General features: G+C 42.0%; 1 protein-coding gene across 1 annotated transcript in view; it reads right to left on the minus strand.

Annotated features, from left to right (window-relative positions):
* Positions 1–4,032: 4,032 nt before the first annotated feature.
* LOC102807217 (serine protease HTRA2, mitochondrial-like) overlaps positions 4,033–12,454 on the minus strand; it is a 40,464-nt gene continuing 32,042 nt past the window's right edge. The window contains exon 6 of the mRNA XM_085504572.1: positions 4,033–4,495. Within this exon, the coding sequence (XP_085360698.1) occupies positions 4,327–4,495 (169 nt within the window). The 3' untranslated portion in view covers positions 4,033–4,326. The remainder of the gene's footprint in view (positions 4,496–12,454) is intronic.

Raw genomic sequence — 12,454 nt, forward strand, 5'->3', positions numbered from 1 at the left:
CCCATCACATGATTTAAATACAACTCATGGTATGATAAGCATTCATATTTAGTTACAGGTGAACAGTTCCTTTTTTAGCTCTGCTCTGCTGTTGACTTTGTCGAGCGGAGCTTATCATATGAGTGATTGTCCGTCCGTCGGCGTCAGTGTCAATGTTTTACTTTTTCAACTTCTTCTTGAAGTCTGAATGCTTTGATACTTGGTGTATATGCACCATGGGTAGACCTCTCTCAGATTTGTTCATTTCATGATATCTTCAATTCTCTAATTTTCGTGAATAGTTTTTTGTAATTTTTGGTAAAAAGTGATATTTTCGACTTCTTGTTAAAAACCACAAGTCTGATTGTTTTGATATTACATATATAGGTACTACATGTGGATCTCTCAGATTTGTTCATTTTGGTGAATATTTTTGTCATTTATGCTAAAAAGTGATGTTTTGATTTCTTGTTGAAAACAGCAAGTTCAATTGCTTTGATATTATACATATAGATACAACATTAGGACCTTTCTTAGATTTGTTCATTTCACGATGATATCTTCAATTCTCTAATTTTGATTAATATTTTTGGTGGAAAGTGATATTTTCAACTTTTTGTGGAAAACCGCAAGTTCAATTGCTTTGATATTACATATATAGGTACTACATGTGAACCTCTCTCAGATTTGTTCATTTCGTGATATCTTTAATTCTCTAATTTTGATGAATATTTTTGTCATTTTTGGTTTTCTGAAAATGATTGGGTTGTTGTAAAAAATATTTTCTACCAAAATGGATCATCAGACTTTTTAAAATGGTGTTCACTCTTTGATAGTTTGTGCTACATGTTAATACAAATGTACATGTGCGATGAAGTTTTCTCTTCTCTGAAACTACTGTAAAAAATTCAAAGAATTTGTGACATGGAAACGTTATTCTTGACTAGTATATTCAAAATATATGAGTTATGCTCGATACATGAAAATAAATCCTTAAAAATGAAATATTTCTGAAATATAAAAGGCACTTAATCCAAATGGGAGTTATGTGCACACTCGTACAAGACTAAACTACATCAGGGACTGCACACCACAAAGGTGAAATTGTATCATTCTTAATTTTGAGAAAAAATATGCGATATAAATGCATCAGCAAATTACTTATTAAGGTTGAGATCCACCAACAATATATGGTAGTACATGACTAGCTCTACTGAATTAAACACAATATATTATGATTCTATAACTAGAATGTGACATGTAAACTTCACCAGATATGGTCTGTTTTTTCTGCCATCATCTTGTGCTAATACCACACTTGGTCATGTGAACGTTTGTTCCCATAAATTATGCAGATTTTAAATTGCTACAGTTGCCATCATATGCAGTGTGTATTCACCTGGGTGAAGACGTTTACGGGATCCATACTTTAACAAAGAAATACTGTGAATTTGACAAGTTTCCTCTCATGGGTTATCTGTTGTCACAGCATACATGTATTATGCAACTCACTTTTGTATAGAACAGTTGGTTAATGACCTGTAGGTATTTAAGCTGCTGATAACTGTTTTTGTTGTGGAAGTAGTTTGTAATCACAACTCATTATCATGTGTTTATGATTGTCAACATCTTATAAACACACTCAGCTGAACAAATGCACTGCAATCACATACGATACATATTGGGGGGTGGGGGGTATGTTTGTGAATATAAGGATATAAATGTTATGTTGAATAACCACACCCAGTAAACACTTTTTTCCTGACACTCAGTTGACAGGCAGTGTCAAATCACTTACATCAACTAAATTTGCTGTTTTCAGGAAACAAATTCCAGATAAAAATAAAGTAATTGAAACTTGGTTGCCCAAGAAACAAATATTTAGCAGTTTGAGACCTGAAATTCAGTTTTCCATTATTCACTGAAACAGTATCTCCAGTAGAGGGCAGTAGACAGATACACAATACTCTCGTTAGTGATGATGTTTTTTTGTCAAATGTTTTGATCAACATCTGTATGTAGGCAACAGAAAAATACATAAATTTGAACACACATTGTAATAATAGTGGGATACATTCTCCCTGGAGTCCAACCAGAAATGAAACATAATACATTGTAATAATAGTGGGATACATCCTCCCTGGAGTTCAACCAGAAATGAAACAATACATTGTAATAATAGTGGGATACATTCTCCCTGGAGTCCAACCAGAAATGAAACATAATACATTGAAATAATAGTGGGATACATTTTCCCTGGAGTCCAACCAGAAATGAAACATAATACATTGTAATAATAGTGGGATACATCCTCCCTGGAGTCCAACCAGAAATGAAACATAATACATTGTAATAATAGTGGGATACATTCTCCCTGGAGTCCAACCAGAAATGAAACATAATACATTGTAATAATAGTGGGATACATCCTCCCTGGAGTCCAACCAGAAATGAAACATAATACATTGTAATAATAGTGGGATACATTCTCCCTGGAGTCCAACCAGAAATGAAACATAATACATTGTAATAATAGTGGGATACATCCTCCCTGGAGTCCAACCAGAAATGAAACATAATACATTGAAATAATAGTGGGATACATTCTCCCTGGAGTCCAACCAGAAATGAAACATAATACATTGTAATAATAGTGGGATACATCCTCCCTGGAGTTCAACCAGAAATGAAACAATACATTGTAATAATAGTGGGATACATTCTCCCTGGAGTCCAACCAGAAATGAAACATAATACATTGAAATAATAGTGGGATACATTTTCCCTGGAGTCCAACCAGAAATGAAACATAATACATTGTAATAATAGTGGGATACATCCTCCCTGGAGTCCAACCAGAAATGAAACATAATACATTGTAATAATAGTGGGATACATTCTCCCTGGAGTCCAACCAGAAATGAAACATAATACATTGTAATAATAGTGGGATACATCCTCCCTGGAGTCCAACCAGAAATGAAACATAATACATTGTAATAATAGTGGGATACATTCTCCCTGGAGTCCAACCAGAAATGAAACATAATACATTGTAATAATAGTGGGATACATCCTCCCTGGAGTCCAACCAGAAATGAAACATAATACATTGAAATAATAGTGGGATACATTCTCCCTGGAGTCCAACCAGAAATGAAACATAATACATTGTAATAATAGTAGGATACATCCTCCCTGGAGTCCAACCAGAAATGAAACATAATACATTGTAATAATAGTGGGATACATTCTCCCTGGAGTCCAACCAGAAATGAAACATAATACATTGTAATAATAGTGGGATACATTCTCCCTGGAGTCCAACCAGAAATGAAACATAATACATTGTAATAATAGTGGGATACATTCTCCCTGGAGTCCAACCAGAAATGAAACATAATACATTGTAATAATAGTGGGATACATCCTCCCTGGAGTCCAACCAGAAATGAAACATAATACATTGTAATAATAGTGGGATACATTCTCCCTGGAGTCCAACCAGAAATGAAACATAATACATTGTAATAATAGTGGGATACATTCTCCCTGGAGTCCAACCAGAAATGATACATAATACATTGTAATAATAGTGGGATACATCCTCCCTGGAGTCCAACCAGAAATGAAACATAATACATTGTAATAATAGTAGGATACATCCTCCCTGGAGTCCAACCAGAAATGAAACATAATACATTGTAATAATAGTGGGATACATTCTCCCTGGAGTCCAACCAGAAATGAAACATAATACATTGTAATAATAGTGGGATACATTCTCCCTGGAGTCCAACCAGAAATGAAACATAATACATTGTAATAATAGTGGGATACATTCTCCCTGGAGTCCAACCAGAAATGAAACATAATACATTGTAATAATAGTGGGATACATTCTCCCTGGAGTCCAACCAGAAATGATACATAATACATTGTAATAATAGTGGGATACATCCTCCCTGGAGTCCAACCAGAAATGAAACATGATATATAGCAGGTGGAATAACATAATAGGAATTTACAAACGAAACATTGCATAAGAAAACCTTTAGATGCAGGATGTGTTCCTTTAATCGGTATTAGTATACAGCATTACACTCCTCACAATAAAATTGTTGAACCCTTCATCCATTACAGAATATAATGTATTATTCTGAGAGAACACCATGTAACCAATGGCAACCAAAGAATTACAAAGAAATTACAACTTCATCTAAAATTATCATATGGAATTCAACGTACAGCATGCACATCATACATTTACAATACCATATTTGCTCTATTACAAGCGCAATGTATTATCTACATTTACAGAAACTGACATAAATATGTTCATGAGGTTCACGAGTTGCTTTCTTCTGGAATAACTTTAAATTTTAGTTGCTGGCGTTGTCTGTAAACTGTAACCAACAGCGTTTTATTTTTACTGACAGCGTCATATACGTCCGAGGCAGATTTTACATCGTTACCATTTATGTTAATTATTACATCACCTGGTTTCACACCAGCTCTGAAATGAACACAAAGTCACAAGGTTACATAATGTCACATGACTAGAGCAACACATACATAATGTCACATGATTAGAACAATGCATACATAATGTCACATGACTAGAGCAACACATACACAATGTCACATGATTAGGACAACACATACATGTCACATGATTAGGAATATGCATACATAATGTCACATGATTATGGTAACACATACATGTCACATAATTAGGGCACCACATACATAATGTCACATGATTATGATAACACATACATAATGTCACATGATTAGAAATATGCATACATAATGTCACATGATTAGGACAATGCATACATAATATTATATGATTAGAAATATGCATACATGTCACATGGTTAGGACAATGCATGTCACATAATTAGGACAACACAAAATCTAACATGATTAGGACAGCACATACATAATGCCACATGATTAGGTCAATGCATACATAACGTCACATGATTGTGACAATGCATACATAATGCCACAAGATTAGGACACCACATACATGTCACAGGATTAGAACAATGCATACATGTCACATGATTAGGACAACACATAATGTCACATGATTAGACAATACATACACATAATGTCACATGATTAGGACAACACATACATAATGTCACATGATAAGGACAATGCATACATAATGTCACATGATTAGGAAAATGCATAAAGCCACACGATTAGGAAAACACACAATGTCACATAATTAGCACAACACATACATAATGTCACATGATTAGGACAACATACACATGTCACATGATTAGAACAATGCATACATAATGTTACACGACTATGATAATGCATACATAAAGTCACATGCTTAGGACACATACATAAAGTCACATGATTAGGACAATGCATACATAATGTCACATGATTAAGACAATGCATACATAATGTCACGATTAGGACAATGCACACATAATGTGACATGATTAGGACAACGCACACATAATGTCACATGATTAGGACAACGCACACATAATGTCACATGATTAGGACAACACACACACAATGTCACATGATTAGGACAACACACACATAATGTCACATGATTAGGACATGACACAGGCATTGTAGCTACCGTGACACAGGCATAGTAGCTACATGTACCATGACACAGGCATTGTAGCTACCATGACACAGGCATTGTAGCTACCGTGACACAGGCATTGTAGCTACCATGACACAGGCATTGTAGCTACCATGACACAGGCATAGTAGCTACATGTACCATGACACAGGCATTGTAGCTACCATGACACAGGCATAGTAGCTACATGTACCATGACGCAGGCAGTGTAGCTACCATGACGCAGGCAGTGTAGCTACCATGACGCAGGCAGTGTAGCTACCATGACACAGGCATTGTAGCTACCGTGACACAGGCATTGTAGCTACCGTGACACAGGCATTGTAGCTACCGTGACACAGGCATTGTAGCTACCATGACACAGGCATTGTAGCTACCATGACACAGGCATAGTAGCTACCATGACACAGGCATTGTAGCTACCATGACAAAGGCATTGTAGCTACCGTGACACAGGCATAGTAGCCATCGTGACACAGACATAGTAGCTACCATGACACAGGCAGTGTAGCTACCATGACACAGGCATTGTAGCTACCATGACACAGGCATTGTAGCTACCGTGACACACGCATAGTAGCTACCATGACACAGGCATAGTAGCTACCATGACACAGACATAGTAGCTACCGTGACACAGGCATTATAGCTACCATGACACAGGCATTATAGCTACCGTGACACAGGCATTATACAATGTAGCTACCATGACACAGGCATTATAGCTACTGTGACACAGGCATTGTAGCTACCATGACACAGGCATATGTAGCTACCATGACACAGGCATATGTAGCTACCGTGACACAGGCATAGTAGCTACCGTGGCACAGACATAGTAGCTACCATGACACAGGCATATGTAGCTACCATGACACAGGCATAGTAGCTACCGTGGCACAGGCATTGTAGCTACCATGACACAGGCATTGTAGCTACCATGACACAGGCATTGTAGCTACCGTGACACAGGCATAGTAGCTACCATGACACAGGCATTGTAGCTACCATGACACAGGCATTGTAGCTACCATGACACAGACATAGTAGCTACCGTGACACAGGCATTATAGCTACCATGACACAGGCATTATAGCTACCGTGACACAGGCATTGTAGCTACCATGATACAGGCATTGTAGCTACCATGACACAGGCATAGTAGCTACATGTACCATGACACAGGCATTGTAGCTACCATGACACAGGCATTGTAGCTACCGTGACACAGGCATTGTAGCTACCATGACACAGGCATTGTAGCTACCATGACACAGGCATAGTAGCTACATGTACCATGACACAGGCATTGTAGCTACCATGACACAGGCATAGTAGCTACATGTACCATGACGCAGGCAGTGTAGCTACCATGACGCAGGCAGTGTAGCTACCATGACACAGGCATTGTAGCTACCATGACGCAGGCATAGTAGCTACATGTACCATGACACAGGCATTGTAGCTACCATGACACAGGCATTGTAGCTACCGTGACACAGGCATTGTAGCTACCATGACACAGGCATTGTAGCTACCATGACACAGGCATAGTAGCTACATGTACCATGACACAGGCATTGTAGCTACCATGACACAGGCATAGTAGCTACATGTACCATGACGCAGGCAGTGTAGCTACCATGACGCAGGCAGTGTAGCTACCATGACGCAGGCAGTGTAGCTACCATGACACAGGCATTGTAGCTACCATGACGCAGGCAGTGTAGCTACCATGACACAGGCATTGTAGCTACCGTGACACAGGCATTTAGCTACCGTGACACAGGCATTATAGCTACCGTGATACAGACATTATAGCTACCGTGATACAGACATTATAGCTACCATGACACAGGCATTGTAGCTACCACGACATAGGCATTGTACCTACCATGACACAGGCATTGTAGCTACCATGACACAGGCATTGTTGTTACCATAACACAGGCATTGTTGTTACCATAACACAGGCAGTTGAGCTACCATGACACAGGCATTGTAGCTACCATGACACAGGCATATATAGCTACCATGACACAGGCATTATAGCTACCGTGCCACAGCCATTATAGCTACCGTGACACAGGCATTATAGCTACCGTGACACAGGCATTATAGCTACCGTGACACAGGCATTATAGCTACCGTGACACAGGCATTATAGCTACCGTGACACAGGCATTATAGCTACCATGACACAGGCATTGTAGCTACCGTGACACAGGCATAGTAGCTACCATGACACAGGCATAGTAGCTACCATGACACAGACATAGTAGCTACCGTGACACAGGCATTATAGCTACCATGACACAGGCATTATAGCGACTGTGACACAGGCATTGTAGCTACCATGACACAGGCATATGTAGCTACCATGACACAGGCATTGTAGCTACCATGACACAGGCATAGTAGCTACCATGACACAGGCATAGTAGCTACATGTACCATGACACAGGCATTGTAGCTACCATGACACAGGCATTGTAGCTATCGTGACACAGGCATTGTAGCTACCGTGACACAGGCATTGTAGCTACCATGACACAGGCATATGTAGCTACCATGACACAGGCATTGTAGCTACCATGACACAGGCATTGTAGCTACCATGACACAGGCATTGTTGTTACCATAACACAGGCAGTGTAGCTACCATGACACAGGCATTGTAGCTACCATGACACAGGCATATATAGCTACCGTGACACAGGCATTATAGCTACCGTGCCACAGCCATTATAGCTAGCGTGACACAGGCATTATAGCTACCGTGACACAGGCATTATAGCTACCGTGACACAGGCATTATAGCTACCGTGACACAGGCATTATAGCTACCGTGACACAGGCATTATAGCTACCGTGCCACAGGCATTATAGCTACCGAGACACAGGCATTATAGCTACCATGACACAGGCATTGTAGCTACCGTGACACAGGCATAGTAGCTACCATGACGCAGGCATTGTAGCTAATATGACACAGGCATTGTAGCTACCATGACACAGGCATTGTAGCTACCATGACACAGGCAGTGTAGCTACCATGACACAGGCAGTGTAGCTACCGTGCCACAGGCATAGTAGCCATCGTAACACAGACATAGTAGCTACCATGACACAGGCAGTGTAGCTACCGTGACACAGGCATTGTAGCTACCGTGACACAGGCATTGTAGCTACCATGACACAGACATTGTAGCTACCATGACACAGGCATATGTAGCTACCATGACACAGGCATTGTAGCTACCATGACACAGGCATTGTAGCTACATGTACCATGACACAGGCATTGTAGCTACCATGACACAGGCATTGTAGCTACCGTGACACAGGCATTGTAGCTACCATGACACAGGCACAGTAGCTACCGTGACACAGGCATTGTAGCTACCGTGACACAGGCATTATAGCTACCGTGACACAGGCATTTAGCTACCGTGACACAGGCATTATAGCTACCGTGATACAGACATTATAGCTACCGTGATACAGACATTATAGCTACCGTGACACAGGCATAGTAGCTACCATGACACAGGCATTGTAGCTACCACCACATAGGCATTGTAGCTACCGTGACACAGGCATTGTAGCTACCATAATACAGGCATTGTAGCTACCATGACACAGGCATTGTAGCTACCATGACACAGGCATTGTAGCTACCGTGACACAGGCATAGTAGCTACCATGACACAGGCATAGTAGCTACCATGACACAGACATAGTAGCTACCGTGACACAGGCATTATAGCTACCGTGACACAGGCATTATAGCTACCATGACACAGGCATTATAGCTACCGTGACACAGGCATTATAGCTACCATGACAAAGGCATTATAGCGACTGTGACACAGGCATTGTAGCTACCATGACACAGGCATATGTAGCTACCATGACACAGGCATTGTAGCTACCATGACACAGGCATTGTAGCTACCATGACACAGGCATAGTAGCTACCATGACACAGGCATAGTAGCTACATGTACCATGACACAGGCATTGTAGCTACCATGACACAGGCATTGTAGCTATCGTGACACAGGCATTGTAGCTACCGTGACACAGGCATTGTAGCTACCATGACACAGGCATTGTAGCTACCATGACACAGGCATATGTAGCTACCATGACACAGGCATTGTAGCAACATGTACCATGACACAGGCATTGTAGCTACCATGACACAGGCATTGTAGCTACCGTGACACAGGCATTGTAGCTACCATGACACAGGCATTGTAGCTACCATGACACAGGCATAGTAGCTACCATGACACAGGCATTGTAGCTACCATGACACAGGCATTGTAGCTACCATGACACAGGCATTGTTGTTACCATAACACGGGCAGTGTAGCTACCATGACACAGGCATTGTAGCTACCATGACACAGGCATATATAGCTACCATGACACAGGCATTATAGCTACCGTGCCACAGGCATTATAGCTACCGTGACAGAGGCATTATAGCTACCGTGCCACAGGCATTATAGCTACCGTGCCACAGGCATTATAGCTACCATGACACAGGCATTGTAGCTACCATGACACAGGCATTGTAGCTACCGTGACACAGGCATAGTAGCTACCATGACACAGGCATAGTAGCTACCATGACACAGACATAGTAGCTACCGTGACACAGGCATTATAGCTACCGTGACACAGGCATTATAGCTACCATGACACAGGCATTATAGCTACCGTGACACAGGCATTATAGCTACCATGACAAAGGCATTATAGCGACTGTGACACAGGCATTGTAGCTACCATGACACAGGCATATGTAGCTACCATGACACAGGCATTGTAGCTACCATGACACAGGCATTGTAGCTACCATGACACAGGCATAGTAGCTACCATGACACAGGCATAGTAGCTACATGTACCATGACACAGGCATTGTAGCTACCATGACACAGGCATTGTAGCTATCGTGACACAGGCATTGTAGCTACCGTGACACAGGCATTGTAGCTACCATGACACAGGCATTGTAGCTACCATGACACAGGCATATGTAGCTACCATGACACAGGCATTGTAGCAACATGTACCATGACACAGGCATTGTAGCTACCATGACACAGGCATTGTAGCTACCGTGACACAGGCATTGTAGCTACCATGACACAGGCATTGTAGCTACCATGACACAGGCATAGTAGCTACCATGACACAGGCATTGTAGCTACCATGACACAGGCATTGTAGCTACCATGACACAGGCATTGTTGTTACCATAACACGGGCAGTGTAGCTACCATGACACAGGCATTGTAGCTACCATGACACAGGCATATATAGCTACCATGACACAGGCATTATAGCTACCGTGCCACAGGCATTATAGCTACCGTGACAGAGGCATTATAGCTACCGTGCCACAGGCATTATAGCTACCGTGCCACAGGCATTATAGCTACCATGACACAGGCATTATAGCTACCATGACACAGGCATTATAGCTACCATGCCACAGGCATTATAGCTACCGAGACACAGGCATTATAGCTACCGTGACACAGGCATTATAGCTACCGTGACACAGGCCTTTAGCTACCGTGACACAGGTATTGTAGCTACCATGACACAGGCATAGTAGCTACCGTGACACAGGCATTGTAGCTACCGTGACACAGGCATTGTAGCTACCATGACACAGGCATAGTAGCTACCATGACACAGGCATTGTAGCTACCATGACACAGGCATTGTAGCTACCGTGACACAGGCATAGTAGCCATCGTGACACAGACATAGTAGCTACCATGACACAGGCAGTGTAGCTACCATGACACAGGCATTGTAGCTACCATGACACAGGCATTGTAGCTACCATGACACAGGCATTGTAGCTACCATGACACAGGCATATGTAGCTACCATGACACAGGCATATGTAGCTACCATGACACAGGCATTGTAGCTACCATGACACAGGCATTGTAGCTACCATGACACAGGCATTGTAGCTACATGTACCATGACACAGGCATTGTAGCTACCATGACACAGGCATTGTAGCTACCATGACACAGGCATTGTAGCTACCATGACACAGGCATTGTAGCTACCATGACACAGGCATTGTAGCTACCATGACACAGGCAGTGTAGCTACCGTGACACAGGCATTGTAGCTACCGTGACACAGGCATAGTAGCTACCATGACACAGGCAGTGTAGCTACCATGACACAGGCAGTGTAGCTACCATGACACAGGCATTGTAGCTACCATGACACAGGCATTGTAGCTACATGTACCATGACACAGGCATTGTAGCTACCATGACACAGGCATTGTAGCTACCATGACACAGGCAGTGTAGCTACCATGACACAGGCATTGTAGCTACCATGACACAGGCATTGTAGCTACCGTGACACAGGCATTGTAGCTACCGTGACACAGGCATAGTAGCTACCATGACACAGGCATTGTAGCTACCATGACACAGGCAGTGTAGCTACCATGACACAGGCACAGTAGCTACCGTGACACAGGCATTGTAGCTACCGTGACACAGGCATTTAGCTACCGTGACACAGGCATTTAGCTACCGTGACACAGGCATTGTAGCTACCATGACACAGGCATTGTAGCTACCGTGACACAGGCATTTAGCTACCGTGACACAGGCATTTAGCTACCGTGACACAGGCATTTAGCTACCGTGACACAGGCATTGTAGCTACCATGACACAGGCATTGTAGCTACCGTGACACAGGCACAGTAGCTACCATGACACAGGCACAGTAGCTACCGTGACACAGGCATTGTAGCTACCGTGACACAGGCATTTAGC

Source organism: Saccoglossus kowalevskii, chromosome 10 (assembly GCF_978046115.1).
Source record: "Saccoglossus kowalevskii chromosome 10, keSacKowa6.1, whole genome shotgun sequence".
In the NCBI taxonomy this organism is placed as follows: Eukaryota; Metazoa; Hemichordata; class Enteropneusta; family Harrimaniidae; genus Saccoglossus; species Saccoglossus kowalevskii.